Source organism: Hemitrygon akajei, chromosome 17 (genome assembly GCF_048418815.1).
Source record: "Hemitrygon akajei chromosome 17, sHemAka1.3, whole genome shotgun sequence".
NCBI lineage: Eukaryota > Metazoa > Chordata > Chondrichthyes > Myliobatiformes > Dasyatidae > Hemitrygon > Hemitrygon akajei.
The window spans coordinates 64,332,141-64,356,701 of record NC_133140.1 but is presented as its reverse complement, the minus strand read 5'-3'; the positions used below and the strand labels follow the sequence as shown (position 1 = coordinate 64,356,701).

At 41.2% G+C, this 24,561-nt stretch overlaps 1 protein-coding gene across 1 annotated transcript; it reads right to left on the bottom strand.

The window, feature by feature from the left end:
• Positions 1-776: 776 nt before the first annotated feature.
• LOC140740790 (glycine cleavage system H protein, mitochondrial-like) lies at positions 777-23,615 on the bottom strand. Its single transcript, XM_073070306.1, has 5 exons — positions 23,456-23,615; positions 16,317-16,396; positions 13,140-13,203; positions 11,480-11,611; positions 777-1,425 (listed from the first exon to the last, which is right to left on the bottom strand). The coding sequence occupies exons 1-5, from the start codon at positions 23,577-23,579 to the stop codon at positions 1,328-1,330; spliced, it is 498 nt and encodes a 165-aa protein (XP_072926407.1). The 5' UTR covers positions 23,580-23,615; the 3' UTR covers positions 777-1,327.
• Between the last annotated feature and the right edge of the window lie 946 nt (positions 23,616-24,561).

The window sequence follows — 24,561 nt, the reverse complement described above, 5'->3', positions numbered from 1 at the left end:
CTATTATTCTCCAAAAGTATATGCAGATGTCTAAGTTGCTGCTTCACAAACTTCTATGAATGCACAGCAGAGTATTGTAACTGGTTGCATCACAGCCTAGTACGGACTCACCAATACTCAAGAATGGAAAAACCTACAAAAAAATGGTGGACATAGCCCAGTCCACCACAGGAAAAACCCTCTCCACCACTGAGCACATCTACAAAGACTGTTGTCACAAGAGAGCAGCATCCATCATCATCAAGGCCTTCCATCCAGGCCACGTCTGATCTCGCTGCTGCCATCACGAAGGAGGTGCAGGAGCCTTGGGTTCCAAACTACCAAGTTCAGGAACACTTATTACCCTTCAGCTATTAGGCTCTTGAACCAACATGGATAACTTTACTCACCTTAACACTGAATTAATTCCACAAGCTATGGACTCACTTTCAAGGACTTTACAACTCATTCTCGATATTTCTAATTATTATTTTTCTCTTTTGTATTTACACAGTTTGTTGCCTTTTGCACATTGGCTCTTTACCCACCTTTGTCGTGTGCGATTTTTCATCAAAGCTATTGGGTTTTTTTCTATTTACTGTGAATGCCTACAAGAAAATCAACCTCAAGGAAGTATTTGTGACATACAAGCACTTTGATAATAAATATACTTTGAGCTTTGAAAAGATGTTGCATTCAGAAACAAATGAACCAAAATAATTTTCAAAATAAAAGAGGGAAGACTTTGTACAGCCTCTAGAATGCAGGTTGAACCATAAGACACAACAGCTCTGCAGTTTTTCAATTAGGTTAGTTTTATTACACAATAATTGACCGCCATTAAATTGTGGTTTAATCTGTAGAAAAATGGCAAGAAACAAGGCCATTTCCAAATTGAACAATATGGCTTTCAGAAGGACACAATAACTGAAAATTTAAAAAAAACACTCACAAAGATGCATTCACTGGTCGAAGACAGACTGCGTCATGATTTCAGTGTTGTGGCGACCAATTCCATACATTATTTACCAGTTTCATTGTATCAAGTATAAACTGAAGTTAATTACAATCTATAGTTGAATAGTTAAAATTTACAGCTGATATATTGTTCTTCAATTGCTGAGATATCACAAGTAGGATTGTGTAGGCCAAGTGTCAATTTGATTTTTTTTAAGCATTCTCATCTATTTCCATTATAATGACTAATTTAAGAGGCGCCCATCAAAATGCACTCCTTATATATTAACTCTTGCTTGTTAAACCTGGGATATTGGTGCACAATCCACTTCCACTGCTAAAGTACACAGGAACAAATGTGCAACATGTATTGCTCGGAAGGAAGGATTGCTCAATCTTCCATGGACTTCAGCATTTTCTCATAAGCCTCTTCATCCATCAGCTCATCAACTTCAGCAGGATTATCCACTGTCATTTTAATAAGCCAACCTATAAAAATCGTTGATAATTTTTAAAAATTGCAATTTATTTATTCTGCAGAAATTTCAGCCTCCTATTAAAACAAATAATAGTTCATGCAACTTACAACAATGTTCACAGTGCCAAACACTGAAGCAGAAATATACGTTGAAGTGTACATTACAATTAAACACTCCTTATACACCTGTGCAAAGTAAATCATGGAATGAATGACAACTAAGTATTGTATTGGCCTCCTGTATACCAGTGAGACCCAAATTAGATTGGGAGACCGGTTCGCTGAGCACCTATGCTCTGTCAGCCAGAAAAAGCAGGATCTCCCAATGGCCACCCATTTCCCATTCCAATATGTCTATCCATGGCTTCCTCCACTGTCGTGATGAGGTTACACTGAGGTTGGAAGATACCTTGGGTAGCCTCCAACCTGATGGCATGAACATCAATTTCTCAAACTTCTGGTAAAGCCCCCCCCCCCCCCCCCACCTTCACCATTCCCCTCCCCCCCCCTTTCCCTCTCTCACCTTATCTCTTTGCCTGCCCTCTGGTGCTCCTCCCCCTCGCTTTTCTTTCTTCCATGGCCTTCTGTCCTCTTCTATCAGACTCCCTCTTTTCCAGCCCTTCATCAATCAACTTCCAGCTCTTTATTACCCACCCCCCCTTCAGATTTCAGCTATCACCTTGTATTCTCTCTCTCCCCCCCACCCCCACCTACATAAAAAACCTACAGCACAATAGACGCCCTTCGGCCTACAACGTTGTGCTGAACATTTCCTTACCTTAGAAATTACCTAGAGTTACCCATAGCCCTCTCTTTTTCTAAGCATGTACCTGTCCAGGAGTCTCTTAAAAGACCCTATCATATCCGCCTCCACCACCGTCGCCAGCAGCCCATTCCACATACTCGCCACTCTCTGCTTGAAAAAAACTTACCCCTGACATCTCCTCAGTACCTACTTCCAAGCACCTTAAAAATGTGCCCTCTTGTGCTAGCCATTCCAACCCTGGGGAAAAGCCTCAGACTATCCACACAATCAATGCCTCTCATCATCTTATACACCTCTATCAGGTCACCTCACATCCTCCATCACTTGTTCACTCAACCTATTCTCATAAGGCATGCTCCCCAACCAGGCAACATCCTTGTAAATCTCCTCTGCACCCTTTCTATGGTTTCCACATCCTTCCTGTAGTGAGGCGACCAGAACTGAGCACGTTTCTCCAAGTGGGATCTGACCAGGGTCCTGTATAGCTGCAACATTACCTCTCAGCTCCTAAACTCAATCCCACGATTGATGAAGGCCAATGCACCGTATGCTTTCTTAACCACAGATTCAACCTGCACAGCAGCTTTCAGTGTCCTATGGACTCGGACCCTAAGATCCCTCTGATCCTCCACACTGCCAAGAGTCTTACCATTAATACTATATTCTGCCATCATACTTGACGTACCAAAATGAACCACCTCACACTTATTTGGGTTGAACTCCATCTGCCACTTCTCAGCCCAGTTTTGCATCCTATCAATGTCCCACTGTAACCTCTAACAGCTCTCCACACGATCCACAACACCTCCAACCTTTGTGTCATTAGCAAACTTACTAACCCATCCCTCCACTTCCTCATCCAGGTCATTTGTAAAAATCACAATGAGTAGGGGGTCCCAGAACAGATCCCCGGAGCATACCACCGGTCATTGACCTCCATACAGAATATGACCCTTCTACAACCACTCTTTGCCTTCTGTGGGCAAGCCAGTTCTGGATCCACAAAGCAAGGTCCCCTTGGATCCCAAGCCTCCTTACTTTCTCAATAAGCCTTGCATGAGGTACCTTGTCAAATGCCTTGCTGCAATCCATGTCCTCTACATCTACTGCTCTACCTTCATCAACGTGTTTAGTCACATCCTCAAAAAACTCAATTCGGCTCGTAAGGCACAACCTGCTTTTCACAAAGCCATGCTGACTATTCCTGATCATATTATGCCTCTCCAAATGCTCATAAATCCTGCCCCTCAGGATCTTCTCCATCAGCTTACCAGCCACTGACGTAAGACTCACTGGTCTATAATTTCCTGAGCTATCTCTACTCCCTTTCTTGAATAATGGAACAACATATGCAACCCTCCCAATCTCTGAAACCTCGCCCAGCCCCACTGATGATGCAAAGATCATTGCCAGAGTCTCAGCAATCTCCTTCCCTGCCTCCCACAGTAGCCTGGGGTACATCTGCTGGTCCCGGTGACTTATCCAACTTGCTTTCTGAAAGCTCCAGCACATCCTCTTTCTTAATATCTACATGCTCAAGCTTTTCAGTCCACTGTAAGTCATCCCTGGAATCACCAAGATCCTTTTTGGTAGTGAATAATGAAGCAAAATAAATAATGAAGAACCACTGCTACCACCTCCGACTCCGTGCACGTTTCCACTGTTGCACTCGATTGGTCCTATTCTCACATAGCTCATCCTCTTGCTTTTCACATACTTGTAGAATGCCTTGGGGTTTTCCTTAATCCTGTCCGCCAAGGCATTCTCATGGCCCCTTCTGGCTCTCCTAATTTCTTTTAAGCTCCTTCCTGCTAGCCTTATAATCTTTTAGATCTCTATCATTACCTAATTTTTTTGAACCTTTCGTAAGCTCTTCTTTTCTTCTTGACTAGATTTACAACAGCCTTGGTACACCACGGTTCCTGTACCCTGCAATCCTTTCCCTGTCTCATTGGAATGTACCTGTGCAGAACTCCACGTAAATACCCCCTGAACATTTGCCACGTTTCTTCTGTACATTTCCCTGAGAACATCTTTTCCCAATTTATGCTTCCAAGTTCTTGCCTGATAGCCTCATATTTCCCCTTACTCCAATTAAACACTTGCCTAACTTGTCTGTTCCTCTCGCTCTCCTGTGCTATGGTAAAGGAGATAGAATTGTGATCACTATCTCCAAAATGCTCTCCCACTGAGAGATCTGACACCTGACCAGGTTCATTTCCCAATACCAGCCTGTCCTGTTGTAGGCTTATCTGCATATTGTAGAAACCTTCTTAAGCACACCCTACAAACTCCACCCCATCTAAACCCCTTGCCCAGGGGTAAGCCAATCGATATTTGGGAAATCAAAATCTCCCAGCACGACAACCCTGTTATTATTACACCTTTCCAGAATCATTCTCCCTATCTGCTCCTCGATGTCCTGTTACTATTGGGTGGTCTACAATAAACACCCAGTAGAGTTATTGACCCCTTCCTGTTCCTAACTTCCTCCCACAGAGACTTAGTAGACACTCCCTCCATGACTTCCTCCCTTTCTGCAGCCATGACACTATCCGTGATCAACAGTGCCATGCCCCTACCACTTTTGCCCTCCCTGTCCTTTAAAATCTACTCCTCAGCTTCTTTTTCTCCAGTCTTGACAAAGGGTCTCGGCCTGAAACATAGACTGTATTCTTTTCCATAGATGCTGCCTGGGCTGCTGAGTTCCTCCAGCATTTTGTGTGTGTTGCTTGTATTAGGAGGGTATGACGTGATAATGATTGTTGCAATAAGTAGGCAATGCTGTCATGACTTGGACCTCAGTATAATACATTACATGGTCAACAAGAATGATAGTGAATGGTAGAAGAGGGTGAGTTAACAATGTGAGCATCATTAACAAACCTCACTTAACACATTCTGTCACAACACTTCATTGTCCCAACTCAATTTATTAAACTGTTATGGGTCCTTTGGAGATGCTCCTGTGGTGCTGTTAGATAGGGAGTTCCAGCTATTCAATCCAGCATCAATGAATAAATCATGTTAATATGGAACTTAGTTGTTTCTGAGGGCTGTTTATCTTCCCACAGATGCAGCCTGGCATTTTGAATATCTGTAGTATTTTGTTTTGTTTTAGATTCCCATATCTGCAGAGACACAACTCTCAGTCTGAAGTACCAAATGTTTGTTACCATCCATTGATAAAACCTGACCTGCTGAGTTACTCCAGCATTTTGTGTGTGTTATTCTAACATCTGCAGTTTCTCCACCCCGCCCCCCGTCCCACCATTTTCACTGGCAGTTATTTGTGAGCACATGGCAGATCTGGCATCAATTTCCATTATTTTACTGTGGTTGAGATTAGAATGATAAAATGTTAATTATTCAGTTGTATTTGTTCTGTGAATGGGGCATAACTAACAACTGGACACAAGGGACTGCAAAAAAAAATCTGCAGATGCTGGAAATCAAAGTAACACACAAAATGTTGGAGGAACTCAACAGGCCGGGCAGCATCTATGGAAAAGAGTAAACAGTTGACGTTTTGGGCTGAAACTCTTAATGGAAGGTATTACAAAAAACTGCAGCTGCCTGAATCTGAAGCTGGAAGATCTCATGCAACATGGGGAGGAGAGGGATGGGAATTGCCAATGCTTAAGGTCAAAGCTCTCTAAGTGTTACAACTGAACTGGAAGAGTTCATGGTGGTTCTAATGCACAAGCACTTCAAGTAAGATATTGTTGAAACCATCGACTTCTGTTGTCTCAGGTGCAATTTTAGTTATCAACTGAGTGACTCAAGCTTGCTGATAATGGGTTTCACAGATACCATAGAGACTTGAGTTAGACAGTATCACGATCATCCACTTGATATTTCGGACTGCAAATGATCCAGCCTCACCTTCTATAATTGATATTGTAGTTTATTTATTTTTATTGAGATATAGTGCGCAATAGGCCCTTCCTGCCCTTCGAGCCATATCACCCAGCAACTCCTAATTTAACTCCAGCCTCATCACAGAACAATTTACAATGACCAACTAACCTACTAACCAGTACGCCTTCGAACCGTGGGGAGGAAATACACAGTCACAGGGAGAATGTACAAACTCTTTACAGACAGTGGCAGTAATTGAACCCAGGTCGCTAGTACTGTAAAGTGTTGTGCTAACCACTAAGCTACTGTTGATGGGGATGTTCATTGAACCTACTTCAGTTAGCTATTTCAATTTTCAGTATAATTAACAACTAACTAGCAGGATCTCAATGTTTAACCTTACTTATTGGTTGCTGGAATCACTCATTTCTGATTGTTGCTTCTGCTATTTAGCATGAATAGAGTCCAGCACTGGCAGTACTTCTGGCTGGCACCCCAGTTTTAGTTATTGTTGCTGCTGTTCCTGGTAAACACTTCTTACTGGCCCTGGATAAATATTAATGCTAAGAGTGAGACGGATGTCAAAGCTTTACAGATCCTGGCAGAACAATTGGGTTTACAAGTGTTGAGTTCAAAGTTACAAATCTGTTCTGTCCGTCTTAATATGATGGAGTGTCTTAATTATTGTGATGAATCTATTCCCATCAGAATTGCCTCTAACAGATCTAACATCTGTGACTGGCTGATTGGTAAAGGCAAGATTAAGTATGGATTTTCCTCCTGTTATTTAGCTCACCACCTGCAAATCCAATCTTGCAAGAGATTTTTCCTGAGGTAGGGTGAAATTATTTTATTTGTTCACGTAGATATACAGCGAGGCATCGGCGCTTCTAGTACTTTGAGCTGTGGCACCAGCAATCCCTGATTTAACTCTAGCCTAATCACAGGACAATTACAATGAGCAAGTAACCTATGAATTGGTAAACCAGAGCAAACGGGGAAAAGTCGAGCATTTCACAGGGGAGGAGCATACAGACTCCTTACAGAGGATACCAGGTTTGAACTCCAGACTCCATTTCCCCAAGCTGCAATAGTGTCGCGCTAACCTTTAAGTTACCATGGCTATGACAAGAAATAAAGGTCATAGGGTTAGGGAGAAAGGTGAAATATTTATGGGGAACCCAAGGGAAAAACAACTTCACTAGTTGGTGGTGCAAGTGTGGAACGAGCTGTCAGCCGAAGTGCTATATGTGGGTTCAAATGTAATATTTAAGAGACATTAATGAGAGAGGTAGAGGGGGCTGTAGTGCACGTGCAGGTAGATGGGACTAAGCAGAAAACCAGTCAAGCATGGATTGGATGGACCAAAAGATCTGTTTCTGTGCTGTAGTGCTCTATAACTCCATGAGAGTTGCTTCATGACCAGTACATTCTGTGCTCTATCTCCCTTCAGTACTTCCTTCAAATCACCCACCTGCAAGACAAGAGCAGAATTAGGCCTTTCAGCCCATTCAGTCTGCTCTGCCATTCCATCAAAACTGACTTACTGCCCCTCTCAACTCCATTCTTCTGGCTTCTCCTTGTAACCTCTAATGACCCTACTAATCAGGTACCTATCAACCTCCACTTTAAATATGCCCAATGACTTGGCCTGCACAGCTGTCTGTGACAATGAATTTCCACAGATTCACCAACCTCTGTCTAAAGATATTCCTCCCCATCTCTGTTCAAAAGGGATGTCCTTCTACTCTGAGGATGTGTCCTCTGGTTCTATGCTCCCCCACTATAGGAAACATCCTCTCATACTCACTCTATCTAGGCTTTTTAAACATTCAATAGGTTTCAATGATCTCCCCCCCCCCCCCATTCCATAAATCTCCAAGTACAGGCTCAGGTGCCAAACACTTAGCATACAAAAGTTAACCCTTTCATTTCCAGGATCATTCTCATTAATCTCCTCTGGCCTCTTGCCTCTCTCCGTGACAACACACCCTTTCTTAGATAAGGGGCCCAAAACTGCTCAATACTCTGACCTTCAGCAGTACATCCTTACTTTTATGTTCTACACCGTATAATTTGTGTCCTTTCAACCCTCAGTACTTCCCTCAGGTTATGCACAAATGTGAACAGTTTTCTTTTATCAGCTGAGAAAGGCAGGTGGCAGTAATCAGCCAGAATCTGAAAATATTGTGCAGATCAAAACTAGACTGCAGAAACTTTCAAAAATGGAAGGCAAATGTAATCAAACTCTTTGAAGGGACAAAAATAGTGAAGCAACTGTCATTGGATTTTATTTATATGAATTACCTGATAGCAGTTGGTAAAATCCCTCATAAAATTGCCAAATAAATTTCACAGGATAGAACGCAAATAGTTAAGCTAGACAGGAAATTGGCGAGGAAGGGGAGATAATGGGCAGGTACACAAATTAAAGTGTGGAGCCACAACTATTCACAGTACCAAAAACAGCTTGGACGTTAGAGTGGAATGCCTATGTCTGGTGATGATAAAATATTGTTCACAATGTAGTTGCTGTAGATGGAAGCAGTAAATTATTAAGTTAAGCATTATTGTATCAAATAGATTTCAGTGCAGAAGAGTGTGGGGTCATTACATTGAAACTGGAAATACTGTGTCCTTCTCCCTTGCCTCATAAGCCCCTCATTTTAATTGGGGAAAAAAAAGATAGACACTGTAAAGCTTAGATCAGAAGCAGTGGAATTCAAAAACACTTTCGGTTTCTTAGCAACACACACAAAATGCTGGTGGAACGCAGCAGGTCAGGCAGCATATATAGGGAGAAGGGTCTCGGCCTGAAACGTCCACAGCGCTTCTCCCTATAGATGCTGCCTGACCTGCTGTGTTCCACCAACATTTTGTGTGTGTTGCTTGAATTTCCAGCATCTGCAGATTTCCTCATGTTTGGGTTTCTTAGATTATGTACATGTTGAAGACAAGTAAAGAAAATAATCTAAGAGATTAATGGAATGAAGGCTCTTCTGGATAGAAACTGAGAATTCTAGGGAATACAAGTAATCCTACAACTAAATAAAGCTCAGGTCAAACTAAATTAAATGTGCTCACTGTTCTGCATGATCAGAGATTAAAAAGCATATCTTGCAACTGCACAGAATGCCGCACAGATTTATTAAAATGACGCTGGGAAAGATTACACAAACAAGCAACAATCTTTTAAAAAGGAGATAGTTTAGGTGTGATCTAATTGGTTTTCAAGACAGTAACAGAATTAAAATAGATAGCAAATGCAGCAAAGTTTGAGGGTTGCAGGAAGTCAGGGAATTTTCAGATGACAGTTATCGTTGACTAAAAAAAAGCTTGTGAACGTAATCAGGGAACTAAGAGCTAGCTAATGTTTTATATGACTAGACAGGTATATGGAGGAATTTAAAGTGGGGGGGGGGTTATACAGGAGGCAAGGTTTAAGGGTCGGCACAACATTGCGGGCCGAAGGAACTGTGCTGTGCTGTACTATTCTATGTTAATAACAGACAATAAAGGCTAAGAGCAGAATTAACTACTGGAGCGAATAGCTAGAGCACTGGGATTCTGTGATCAACTTAGGAATCATCGAATTCTGTTGTGGTTCAGAGAAATGAGGAAAAAAAGAGCAACAGAGGCAAGAACAAAAGGCATTTTAAAGCACTGGATATGGACTATACTGAGCATCTGTGGAAGTGTGGGGTCAATAGTTGTCTTCTAAGTGCTGATGGAAATTGAAGGAAAAGGATATACTAAATAGAAAATGGTCTGAAGGAAGTCCAAGTTCATGCAGGATTAAATCATGAAGTCAGGGTGAAGCAGTAGCTTTGGGATGATGGATCCAGCCGTGAAACTGACAGGTGCTTTAAGGATGGAAAATAAATTAATGAATCAAGGGAAGGACAAGTTAAAGGCCTTGAACTTTAGTCATACATATTGACAAACAATAGGCATTATTACCCAACACTGTCTGGTAAGCCTCTCTAATGTGCACAGTAGATTATTCCATCTGGGTAGCTTCTAACCTGACAGCACAAATATAGATTTCTCCTTCCAGTAATTTTTTTCCCCTTCTGCTCCCCTCTTCTTCTATTTTTCACTCTGGCCTTTTATCTCTTCTCACCTGCCTGTCACTTCTCCCTGGGTACCCTCCCCCTTCCCTTCTCCTATGCTCCACTCCCCTATCAGATTCCTTCTTCTCCTGTCCCTTACCTTTCCCACCCACCACCTTCCAGCTAGCCCCCTTCCCTTCTCACACTCCCCCACCAACTTTTTATTCTGGCATCTTCCCCCTTCCATTTCAGTCCTGAAGAAGGCTCTCAGCCCAAAACATTGACTGTTTCCACTGATGTTCCTGACATATTGAGTTCCTCCCGCATTTTGTGTGTGTTGCTTTGGACTTCAAGCATCTGCAGACTTTCTCATGTTTATGATTAGAGTTAGTTGCTCTGTGAAATTTTTTGGAGGTAATCTGAGCACAGGTAACAGGACTTGAAGCAGATTCAAGAACTAGCTAAAATACTTTCACTCAGAACTAATCCCTGAATACACTTCTGGTGTAGTAACACCACATCAATATTAAACAATTAAAACAAATTCATACTACCGTAGATTCCGGATTATAAGCCGCTACTTTTTTCCCACATTTTGAACAGCTTTGAACTCTGCGGCCTATAATCCAGAGCGGCTAATACATGGTTTTTTTTTCATGCCGCCTCGTAAACATTTTGCCTCGTAACAGTAGACCAATAAAATTGATGAGTAGTTCACAGAGGTCCAATGAAATTGTACGATAAATCAAGCGCACTTTCACAATTAAATTATTGTAAATCAGTCATTTGTACTCACCCTCATCAACATGGAAAATACTCGAAGAAAAGCAAGACCCGAGCGCGTCAGACCCGATTAGACCCGATCGCGTTACGCAAGCGCGTCAGACCCGATTAGACCCGATCGCGTTACGCAAGCGCGTCAGACCCGATCGCGTTACGCAAGCGCGTCAGACCCGAGCGAAAACGCTGCTTTTAAGTTAAAGTCGATCAATAACTTTTCCTGGTAGGCTGCAGTATATATATTTTTACCAGTCGCTAGGAGATATTGGAATGTTGTTCGTGCTGTTCAGTAAAAAAGTATATGCAACGTAATTTGTGTTACCGATACGTATGTATATTTAAAAGTAGCGGTGCGGCCTTTACAATTAAAAAATTGATTTTATTTCTAAAATTAGAGCCTGCGGCTTTTAATCAGGTGCGCTCTGTAGTCCAGAATCTACGGTAATTACAACACCGAACAAAATATATTGTCCACATCCCACCCAATAAAAACATTTACAGTTGGCCTTTCTACCACTTCTGTTCAGAAATCACAAAGTAGTATAGACAAAATAAAAACCTTAAACTCTTTTGCAGCTGAAAGCTTTTTGTTAACAGTTCACATACCTTCTCCATAACAAGATTTATTGACTAGTCCTGGATTGTCAGCTAAAGCCTTATTTATATCAGTTACTTCTCCAGTAAGAGGTGAATATAGTTCACTAGCAGCTTTCACACTTTCCAGGGCACCAAACTCATCTGAGGAAAAAAAATTGTTTAAAGAAATACCAACACAATATATATTGCTAGTACTGACAATAATATTCTGAAAACATTTGATGTAATTTGAAGAACTTATCACTAAAAAACTTCAATGTTCATTTGTTAATATATGCGTTGAACATGGCTGGCAATAACTTTCCACTAAGTTCGGTATACACTTATGCTTATTTGGAGCTGCTGGAAGCTGTGCTGAAGCTCTCATGCAGATTAAATGAAGCAAGGAAATAGCACAAGGCTGCTACAGCCCCTTAAATTCCAATTCAGCGATTTGAAATTATGAGAGGTAGAGAAAGGCAGATAGTGAAAAACAGTTTTGTTTAGCATAAATTCCTTTGGTAACAGGTCATAGGTTTAAGCTAAGTAGTAGGGAATTTGAAGGTTTCCTCCTCTTCCCCCCCACCCCACCCCACCCGCAAGGCTGGCTGAAATCTTGAGGAGTTAATGGAAGCAGGGATCAGCACTCTAGGTAACAGCTGGAATTCTATGGCATAAAAAGCTACTGGCCAAGTGCTGGAAAATGGATTTGGTAAGGATGGGTTCTCGTTGTCTGGCATAGTCCAATGGACCTGTTTCCACGTTGTAACACTTCATGACTCTAACGTATGTATGCATAAGCTCCTTTCCTCATTTGTACAATAAAGAGATATTGATTCAATGGATATTCTGTATAGGTACCATGCTCAATTGCTGTCAGAGGGGACTTGCATAAAGCCACTTACATTTCCTTTGCTGTTTGTTGAAGGAAAACAAATTAGTACATTATGCACAATTTACTTCAACATAGCAGCTTGCTCCAAGCAAGTGCAAACATGTCCATCAGTTCACTCCTCTACTGACAGCTCTGCAAGTTCACATCATATATAAAAATTGCATTTACCATTAATATAAACATCCCTGCTGCTTTATGTGAGCCTAATCAAAAAGTACATCGGGTTAACCTACACGAGGTGAGGGAGTAAATTAAAATAATGTCTTAAAAGGAAGAAACACTTTGAAGCACGGTGAGGCTTGGAGAAGATTTCCAGTATGAGGACCTGGGCAACAGAAGCTGTAACTGGGAAAGTAAAGGGGCCAGGCAAAAAACATTGATAGTGCCTTAGACCTCTTAGTGCAGAACGTGATTAGAGAGAGAAGAAAGGTAGGATAGGCCATCTAAGGATTTAAATTAAAAACATGGAAATATTAAAATCAAGACTGCTAAATCTGGAGCCAATATAGAATTACTCTGCAATTACTTGATAGATTTAGTAAACCAATTTACTTTCAATGACTTATTCCTTATTGTGTTTTTCAGTATTTCCCTGTCCAAAGCTGCCTTGTTCTATCAAGAACAAAAAAATAAAGAGGAGTTTCCCAATGCTGTCAGCGATTGGGAAGTCGTTGTCCACTTTGACTAGCTGTAGTATCCTGCTTGGATTTGACTTACACAAACTCAGTCTTGTTATAAAGATTTTTTTTCTCCAGGTAATAAGCTTAAGAAAGTGTTAAATAAATCAGTACTCACCCAGTTGGTTCAATTTTGTGCCAATTTCTGGCAAACCACAATATACAACATCTCCTAATGCTTCCTAAAAGCAAAAACAGTCCAAATTACTGTCCACCAAGATCCTTAGCTTACAAACTTTCAGCTAAAAAAAAATTAAATTCCTGTATCTTCACAAAAGTTTTAACCAACGTAAATAAATCCTCATACCTCCAGTTATAATGGTAGCATCTTTAATAAACATTTTAACAGAAATATTAATAAACTTGATAGAACTATCCCAACACCATTAGCAGAAGAAAATTAAACAGGAGGAAGAAAAAAGTTAAATTCAGGCAACAGTGGATGACCTGGTATAATGACTGAGCTATATTTGGTGATAGCTTGGGGTGGGACAGCAGAATTTTAAAAGAACTGCATTTGCCATTTTTAAAGAGCTTAGTTATTAGTCATCAAGAGGGCACTACAAAACTGGTCTAGGTTCCAGAAAGGTCATTTAGGGATAAGAATTTCATCGAAGTAATGGAGGAATGGTTGGTGTTAGAAGAGCAAGCATAGTCTTAATGATAAAGATAACATCACATTGGATGCTTCAGTGAAGGTCAAGCTTGCAAAGTCTGATCCATCCAGAAATAGTGACCACAGAAGGCAGTGCAGTCAGTTGCAAGGGAACTACATTTGTGGCAAGAATTTAAGAATTTGTTTTTCAGCTTCCCAATACTCAGCTAGAAGCAAACAAAGCCGGATGTTAGCAAGCCACACAAGCCACCTGGCATCTTGAGGTGCTCTACCAAGCAAGAGCAGAGGAAGTTGTTATTGATGACGTTGCCGAGGGCTTCAGAAATGGAAGTGCAAGAAGCGACGGAGGCAAACTGGATCACGGATTTCAGAGAAACCGAAGGTGGAAGCAGAGGTTAGAGGCTAAAAAGATCAAGGAATTGGTGTTAAGATGAGGGGTGATCTTTGTGCTTTAGAAAGGTGGAGGAGGGTATATGGGTCCTTGCAGTGTCAGCTGAGATGGGAGCCAGGAAGGCAAACCGGGTGGTCAACAGTTAAGTACAATTGGGGTCAAGAGAGTGCAGAGTTAATCCCATCCACGTAATGAACTCAGAGGTGACACAAGGGGTAAAAGATGCTTGTACAGGGTTATAGCATCAGAGAGTCAGGCTCATGGGATAGATGAGAGAATGAAAAGGTTAATATGGATGAGCACTTTATAGGTACAAGAGAGGCTCATGCAGATTCACCAACCTTGTGTAAATCTGCAACTGGGAGAAATCATAAAGCTACTTCTAATTATAAACATCTAATTTTGTGAACAAAGCATGGTGGTCAAAAAGTCATACTGTAAAAAAAAATCTATCCTACACTTGGGAACATTCAATGGTTCAGTGACACGCAATCAAAAGTTTTCAAACTGGCCAAGAGATTCAACTGATGATGTTTCAATTAATACCCCCCCCCCCCCCGCCAAATCAGGGCTTCCCCGATTTTAGTGAAATTCATTTAAATATGTATCCACATATAATACAAAGCATAATGAGCAATAATGAAGTACTTTTTTTCAAATTTCAAGAAAAATGAACACAAAAGGGAAGTAATAGTGGCCCAAATTTTGTTGCTAGCAGCAAGGCTCCCACGCTTGTTCAGTACTGACCTATAGTGACACATTAAAAGAAGTCACCTTGAGCTGCCAGACTCTGCTCAACTGAACAACCTTGTAGCGTGCAGTAATTCCAAACAAAACTTAAAACAAAGATTTTTCTATGTTATCAGAAGTTATATTATAGCACATGAACCTTTAGTATTTTACTTTGAAAAGTCAATAAAATCCTACCATGGACTTTAGTCCCTCATAGCTGTTCACTTTCACTGAGGCTAGTGGAGAAGAATTCCCAAATCCAGCATGGGGCAGGATAAAAAGAGAATGACAAAACAGCAACTGGCAAGCTTGGGGACATTCCTGCACAAAATACCAAGGTTCCTGGCACTTAAGCAAAAAATATCAGCTGACTGCCAGTACTGAAAAGTGTGGGCCTTGCATGAATAAACTTTATGAACCAAGTAGTCATCATGTGCTTCAATTATTGTTCAAACATTGCTTCAACTATTGTTCTTCCTTGTTTCCACAACATGATCTTCAGATTCACTTTGTTTTGAAAACAACTACTTACTCTGGCACACAATCTAAATGAGAAATTTAGATCCAGAACCATGCTTTCAACCATTTTAATGTCCAGCTTTGAGTATTACAGCTGAACACATCTTTCACCACTTCAGACACATTATTCAGCATTTTTTTAAAAAAGTATTCCACTCTGTGCTTTTAGTGAATAATAAAGCCAAAAGCAAATCCACAGCCCTACCCCATTTTGCCCCTTCAAATAGCAATTCAATCACTGAGTCATGGATTTATGAAACACGGTTATTTGCCCCATCACATCTGTACTAACTGAAATGGGGTGAATTGAGGTAATCTTATTTTCCAGCTCTTGGTCCACAGCTTTACGGGTTATAGTTCTTTAAGTGACCATCCAGGTACAATTTAAATGTAATGGGGCTGTCTGCCTCCCATTCATGTTGTGTTCAAGATCCCCATTGCTCTGTAACCACTACTCATTGAGGAATACTTTTCCATCCAACTCCCCCGTAACTCGTCCAATAATTAAGCTGAAGATGTAAATTGTTCTGCTCAAGGTCATTTGTTTGAAGCTCAGTGGTAATATCAGCACTGCCAATAACAGCCCCTGTAAGCTACAAAGTTTAAAAAAAAACAGGCAATGCCCAAACAGAAACAATATTTAGCACCAAACTATTTCTATGTTTTAAAAAATCACATTTTAATCAACCATAAGTAAAGGTCTCAATATTTTATAATTTATAGATTAATAATTCACTGTTATTTTTCAACAAGTTTGCACTGTGAACATACCTAAGTGAAATTATCTATTCTGTGTATGTCCATACTTATATCAATAAAACTTATACACACAATGGCAAATTACACTAACTTGGCACAAAGGAGTCACAAAACCTGAAGTACTAATACTTAAGTGAACCTTGTTCCCAGAGATAACTGAAAATTGATTAGGATAAGCTGATTCTGCAACATTAAATTGAGCAATGGCCCAAGTCCAAGAATGATTAGGGGTCATACACTAAGAATTGTTCTGAATAATAAAATTAAAAATTACCCACCTGAGCATAATTGCTAATGCCCACTGTACCAATCCCATTTTCCACTGTTACCCACTCATGTTTGTCTGTAAACTTGCGAGCTGGAATGGTATATTTTTACATAATCAGCCAACATAGAATAAAACAACTTTCTTTTTAAATCTAAAGATTGTCATTCAGAGATTACAAAGCATATCAAAAGTAATCTGACATTTATTGACGCTATGAAGTGCTGAACCAGAAATCTACTTCCAATACTGGTTCATATCTAAGCTTTCTCTTTCACCTCCAGCATGACAGTTGGTTCTGTACAGATTAGTTGGTTAAAAGTACTCCTGGGATAATTCCAGTTTTTTGTTGCTTTTGAATTATCTGATTAAAAAAATGAAGAGCCCAACAAATTCCTGCCACTGCCTGTAAGGAAAACTCCTTGTATGTTCTCCCCGTGATTGATGAGTTTCCGCTGAGTACTCTGGGTTCTTCCCACAGTCCACAGACATACTGGTTAGTAGGTTAATCGGGCATTGTAAACTGTCCCATGATTAGGCTCGAGTTAAATAGGGGGATTGCTGTGGGGGTGGTGGCTCAAAGGATCGATTCCCTGCTGGATCTCAATAAATAAATAAATTAGGATGTCGGTGAAAAATCAAACTATTTAAGCCAAGCAGGCTGAATGTTAACAGTGAATTTGCCTGCAAGAATTGAAATGGAGCCTTTCAATTTTAATTGTCTAGTTAGCAATCCAATTGATGCTGGTCTTTCCAGCTGCTTCTTTAAAAATAAATTGTCATCAAAAGATTGTATTTGCTCACAATAGGAAGTAGCCTTCCAACCTACTCTGGCACAGCTTCTTCTTTATGCAGATGAACACAAGCAGAACCAGACCTTCACGTTTGCTTTTGTCTTTCAATAGGATCCTGTATGAATTGATGAAGGGCCTTTAGGCAACATTCACACTTCTCCACCCTATCCTTTGTAGTTCAAATATCTGTCTGCCCCACCTCAATGACTCATCCCCATAGCTTTTCAGTTAGAATTTTCCTTAAACCCACAATCCTCCATGCAAGTACTTAAACCACAACCCCTAGTTCTAAGTAACACGCATGGCAAATATTTTCTCAGCATCCACTCTGTCCAGCTCCATCAAAATACTAAATGCTTAAAATCTTATTCTTCCAAACTCCAATGAGTATAGGCTCAAACAGCTCAAGCCCCCTTAATATATCAAGCCCTCCATCCCAACAATCAAACCTAACGAACATTCTCTGTTCTGCCTCCGATGCATAAATACGGAGACCATAATTGTCTGCAGTACTCTAGCTGTGCTCTCAGGGAACCCTTTAAAATCAGATCAAACCATCCTTCCACATCTCTTAGAAGACAGGCCAACGTGCTGGACTAGCAAGACAGCCTTTTGTGTTTCATGTATTAGGATTCCCAGATCCCTTCGACTACCATAATTTGTAGTCTCACTGCATTTAAATGAAAGAAAACTAATTATTATTCTCCAACCCGCATTTTCATTCTTTGTGTCCCATTTGCCAAATACTCACATTTAAATCCCATCAGATTTTGGAATGGACCATGAACACGATGTCACATTTTGCACTATTTATTTATATATTTCCTATTATAACTTAGTAATTTTAAAAATGTATTACACTGTACTGCTGCCACAAAAACAATAAAGATCACCTTAAGATATAGGAGCAGAATTAGACCATTTAGCCCACTGAGTCTGCTCCGCCATTTCATCATGGCTGATCCATTTTTCCTCTCAGCCCCAATCGCCTGTCATAACCCCCCACATCACTTCATGCCCTGACCAATCAAGCATTTATCAACCTCTGCCTTAAATATACATGAAGACTTGGCCTCCACAGCTGCCTGTGGCAACGAATTCCACAGATTCACCACTCTCTGGCTAAAGAAATCACTCATCTCTGTTCTGAGGCTGTGCCTTCTGGTCTTAGACTCTCCCACCATCCTCTCCACATCCACTCTACCAAGACCTTTCACCATTCGATAGATTTCATTGAGGCCACCCCTCATTCTTCTGAATTCCAGTGAATACAGGCAGAAAGCTATCAAATGCCCCTCATATGACAAGCCATTTAATCTTGGAATCATTTTCGTGAACCTTCTTTGAATCCTCTCCAGTTTCAGCACATCCTTTCTGAAATAAAGGGCCCAAAACTGCACACAATACTCCAAGTGAGGCCTCACCGGAGCTTTATAAAATCTCAACATTACATCCTTCCTTTTATATTCTAGTCCTCTTGAAATGAATGCTAACATCACATTTGCCTTCCTTACCACAGACTCAACCTGCAAATAACTTTTAGGGAAGCCTGCACAAGGACTTCCAAATCCCTCTGTGCCTCAGATTTTTTTTGTTTTCTCTCCATTTAGAAAATAGTCAACCCTTTCATTTCTTCGCTCAAAGTGCATAACCATAAACTTCCCAACACTATTCCATCTGCCACTTCTTTGCCCATTCTACTAATCTTTCAACCACGATTCAGCAATGCCTATATATCATGCAATCTGCAACAAGTTTATCTACCTGACTCCGTAAACTATACGCATTCAAATTTAACACTTCAGTCCTGTATTCAGCCTTTTCAATTTTGTCCACTTCTTATGTTGCAACTCATCCTGTTGACTGCAATTTCACCCCATCATCAGCCTCTTCTTGCTAGGAGCCTCACTAGACACTGCCTCTGATTTGTAAACCAACTATTTCAGCTTCAGCACTATCACTCCCATTTCCATCTTCAGATGTAACCCGTCCCTTTTGTACAGGTCATACCTTCCCCAGAAGTCCCAATGATCCAGAAATCTAAACTCCTGCCCCCGCACCAATTCCTCAGTCATGCATTCACCTGCCAAATCATCCTATTCTTGCCCTCACTGGCACGCGGCGTAGGCAGTAATCCAGAGATTATTACCCTGGAGGTCCTGTTTCTCAACTTCCTACTTAGCCCCCTAAAATCTCTCTTTAGGACCTCACCTTGTCTACCTATGTCATTGGTGCCAATATGTACCAAGACATCTGGCTGCCCACCCTCGCCCTTGAGAATGCCATAGACATGATTCAAGACATATGTCACGATGCAAGTCAGTGATAATAAATCTGATTTCAATTCTAAACCTAAGCATATCTCTATGCAGCTAGCTGTGCAGGCTCCAATTTTTCCTCATAACTTGCTAATCCGCCATCTCTGCAACATCAGCAAATCTGATCATTTTCCTTTCATAAAACCACACCGACTCTATCATAAAACAATTGAACATTGTAAATGCTGTACTATTACCTTCTTCGTAATGGATTCAGTTTTTTTTTTCACCTAATGATACACTAACTGGTTCCCACTTTATCTTTCCCTCCATCTTGAGCAATGACATTATAAAACAGTCACTATTCATGACACTGTACAGTGCAGTACAGGCCCTTCTGCCCACTCCGTTGTGCTCACCTAGTCCGTGATCAATCGAATCCCTTCCTACTGCACAACCCATAACTCTCCGTTTTTTCAACATCCATCTACCAAACTGATTCTCTTGTATGTCCCTCTAGAATCAGTCTCTACCACCACCCCTCAGTGCATTCCAGACATTTACCACACACTGTTCAAAAAAAAAACAGACCTCTGATATCTCCCTAAACTTTCCTACACTCACCTTAACTGATATCCTTCAGAATTGGTCAATGCCACTCTGGGGCAAAGGCATTCACTGCCCACTCCATCCATACCTCCTATATTCTTACACACTTCAATTAATTTGTCTCTCCTTCCTCCTTCAGTCCAAAGAGAAAAGCCCTAGCTCACTTAGCCTTTCCTCATGTGGCATGTTCTGGGATCCAGGCGGCATCCTGGTTTTGATTCTGTGCGTCCTCTACATCCTTACAATTTTCCAGTCTGTAGGATTTCTCACAGAGACCCATCAGCCAAGAGCCCTATTTGTCTAAAGAAAATAGTAGCAAGCGATGGCCTCTTACTTCCACTGTTCCCATTTAGTAGAAGTCTATACCAAAAAGGCTACACAAGAAATGACTGCATATACTGTTACTCAAAAGTAAAAATCCAAGTTAATTTCTCACCCTACCAACAACACAAAATAATATAAAAAGCCCTTGTCAATAGTTCATATTGGCTCCTTTATCTATTTAGAATCAGAAGTATCACATTGGGAGGACTTTGAGAACTTTCCACCAAACTATTCTCAGGATTTGGTTTTATTCACTTGAATGCATCTTCCTCCAAGAGCGGTGAAACTCAGGATCTGGCCCCCAGATAGAATTGTTCAGAAACAACAAAGTAAATGCCTGGTCCCTGCCAGTTATCAATTCAGCATTCCTTGCTCAGTCTGGTTACTCACATGTTAGTATTCTATCCTTCAACTTCCTTCAAATAAGTCAAAACTATTCGAAAATAACCTCTATAGCACACTATCTAACCGATACACTTTTCATAAACACAAGAGATTCTGCAGGTCAGGCAGCATTTACGGAAAGGAATAAATACAGTAGTCGACATTTTCACCCGAGATTCTGATGAATATCAGGTTGAATATGTATTTTGATAATGAATTTACTTTGAATGGTCTCAGCTGTACATGCATTAAATACAACATAAATTAGCATCACACTTAAAATGATGGAGGAACTCAGCAGGCCAGGCAGCATCTATGGAAAAGAGTAAACAGTTGACATTTTGGGTTGAGACCCTTCATCAGGAAATTAGCATACTGACTGGTGTCCTGCATCCTACGTACCATGGTCAATAACATTCCACAGCCAGATTATCTAGTCACTATTACAATATCTTGGTGGGAGCTTGCTCTGCACAAATTAGCCTCTTTATTTCCAACATCACAATGGCGACTGCACTGCACTAACAGTTCCTTGCTTGAAGGATTGGTGCGTGGCAAGGGAGGGGCTGCCATGCGGAAGTATTTTGATCCAAAACAAAATACAAGGACCCCATTAGTATCTAAGATTGCACTAAAAAATGCAAACGTATATATTTATGTATAGAACATTTTGTAAATCTTACATTGGTAAATATTTCCTGCACTGTTCCCCAACCCCCCATTATAAATGTCTATATCCACATAAAATGAATTGTCATGTCAGCCCATCACATCAGAATTTAATTATTTCCAGTTATACAGCATTACCACTAATACTAACACCACTAGACAGTTTTCATTGTAATATGGGAAGCAAAGTTTATATTTCAAATATATATTTTTAAAAGACCAAGATAAATATTGAAAATCAAGAGACTGTAAATGCTGTACTCTGCGAGGGGGGGGGGGCACTGCTAAAGGAACTCAGTGGGTCAGACAGTGTGAGGGGTAAGAAACCTCCAACTCCACCTCTCCTTCCCAGCCTCATTCTTGGCCCCATCTGCCCACCCTCCCCCTCCTCTGCTTTCAGTGACTGCCTCATAGTCCCTGCCTTACTCCTCCCTCTCACTGCTTTATATCTCCCCTCTACTCTCTTCGTCATGGCGCAGGATCTCAATCCAAACCATTGACAATCCCTTTACCTCCACGGATGCTGCTTGACCCAGTTTTCTGAATAGTTTATTATGTTTCCCCAGATTCCACCATCTGCAGTCTCCTGTGTGTACTCTCTGCTCTTATATGTTTTCAAACCAGTGGTTTAGCATAAACTCAAGATTTTGGAGCTGCAGGGAGTTACAGGAAACTATCACAAAACTGGTTGAGAGTGAAGTTGCTCAATTAAATGGGGTAAAATGATCAAAGTTGGTAATGATGCAACAAAACCACGAGTTTGTGATGAAAATAAATATGTTTTATCCACCAAATCATTTATCTTTTGTATTTTGGTTACTTACACAAATGAATACAGCTGATCAAATACTCTACCAAAAGTTGTCCATCCAGCAAATAATTGTAAATTACTTCCAAAACCAACCTCCAATCAGGCTGGAGATCAACTTGCTAAAAAAACTTTCCCTTTCCACAAGCTTGTGGCTTTCCCTCAAATTTGCCAGTTACTGCTTTTATTTTCATGAACACATGACTATACTGTATATTATTAGCATAATTCCAGCAACAAATTATAACAGCATTCCATAACCATATGTGCTATTAATAGCAAATATTAATTCAAAGGAAAGGTCATTGCTTAGATGAATTAAACGCGATATTTACTTATTTGTGCAAGAAAATCTAGCAATTTGGTTGATTGTGGATTGCATCATGCATTAATAAAAATCATTCACATCTCCATGTTTTCATTAGGTCTGTAATATTATATAACCCATCTCACTATATTATTCTGCATCAATTTCTTGTGCAGAACAAATGCTTTCCTGGTCAATTATGGACGCGTCCGGTTCATTTAATCGGGTTTGAAACTTTACTCTGCGGTCAATTACGGATTGGAAAGTTTTTTTTAAACTAGTTCTCATCTTAGTAAAATGCAAATCCTTGTTTATTTAGAGCTTTTGATGGGCTAAGTTTTTCAACGATTTGGACAGAATTGTCTGAAAACTAATTAATAAATGTCCTTGTGCTTTTATATCCAACTTTGACGTCCTCAACAATCACGAAACGTGTTGTTAAGCTGGTTTCGACTGAAAGTATGAACGGCTTTGGAGGCTTACACATTGCATTAGACACCAAGACTAGAGGGCAATTTTCAAAGAAACTCTGCGATTAACAATCACCTTTCAACGGACCCCCAAATGTCCCCAACGTATTTGATTAAATTTTTTTTAAATCAACGTTTTCTTCGATGACATGGCAAGTTTAAAAAATATTAAGATTAGTGCTTTCAACCCCTCTTTCCAAAGATGCAGCAAACAGCGTACAACTTGGCTAACAAGAGACCGGACTCATTACTTGGCTTTTCACTTTAATCCTCATCACCCGCCAACCCTAATTTGGAAAATATCATCCACATAAGGACACCATTAAATACACTGAATCCAGGCCCAAACTTTTGCAAACAATAATATATTTTTCTGGTTGAGCTTTTAAATACCATCGTGTTGAGTGGCGTCCTTGCTTACAGCACTGACTTTCCTCGGTCCGCTAACTTGCCGTTTGTTGTCCCCCTTTCCCCACACCTACCCTCGCTCCCCTCCTGCCCCCGCAGATCTGCCAAGAGGGAGACGCACCGGACAGAAGAGCCGCTCTCGTACTCAGGCTCCGGGGCTGTCCGGCCACTCGCACCGTCCTGTACGCCGAGTGCAAGCAGAGAGAAGCCGCCGCTCGCAACTTGGACACGCACCTCCACGCCATCTTGGCACAAGCTGAGCAGGAGCGGATGGGGCGGTGCGGGAGGAAGTGCCCGGGAGCCGGCGGGCGGAGCTATCGGCCGGCTGGGGATGGAGTGGGGAGCCGCTCGGTGCTCGTTCCTCCCGTGCGGGGGCTACAGTACGGGCCGCGGGGGTTCCACGCCGTTTCTGCACTGTGGCAGCCCCTCGGAATCGAGAATGACCTGCCTTCACATGCCTGGCGCCGTCACTGCAAGAAATGATCAGTATTTGGAAGTCATGGATTTTCTGAATGACACTGCACCCCGGAGTGCGCAGGGCATGTGACACATTGGAATGGCAATATTAGGGGAAGAATGTGGCGTCCATCATGCTACTGTTAGAAAGCGGGCGAGTTTGGCAGGGCCCGTGTTTATTTCCAGCTGTCTATTGCCAGTGGAAAGACCGCGGTGAACCTCAGCAGTCTTTCTGTTGAAGGTTTCCGCAGTTCCGTTGAATTCGGGACTTCAGTGACAAGGCAGGAATGGCAATTTATATAATTAATTTGAAATGTTAACAACTAGCAATCTGCTGGAGGAACTCAGTGGGTCAAGCAGCATCTTGCAGCATCGTGTTCAGGTGTGCTTTGGGATTTGTCGACATTTACCCCTGTAGTTGCAGCTGAATTGTGGAGTTCCTCCAGCAGGTTAATGCTCCAGCTTTCAGTATCTGTAGTCTCATCCCGCCGATGCTCCCTGACCTGCTGAGCATTTTCTGTTGTTATTTCCAGAACGACAGCACCTGCAGTTAAAGGCTTTTCAATAATGATGGAGAGCAAGTTTTCAGTACTAACGCCCAGATGTTATCTGGTCCTCTCACAAACGAGAAAATCTGCGGATAACAACACACACAAAATGCTGGCAGGGTCTAACGAAGGGTCTCGGCCCGAGACGACAGCGCTTCTCCCTATCGATGCTGCCTGGCCTGCTGTGTTCTACCAGCATTTTGTGTGCGTCGTTGTTTGAATT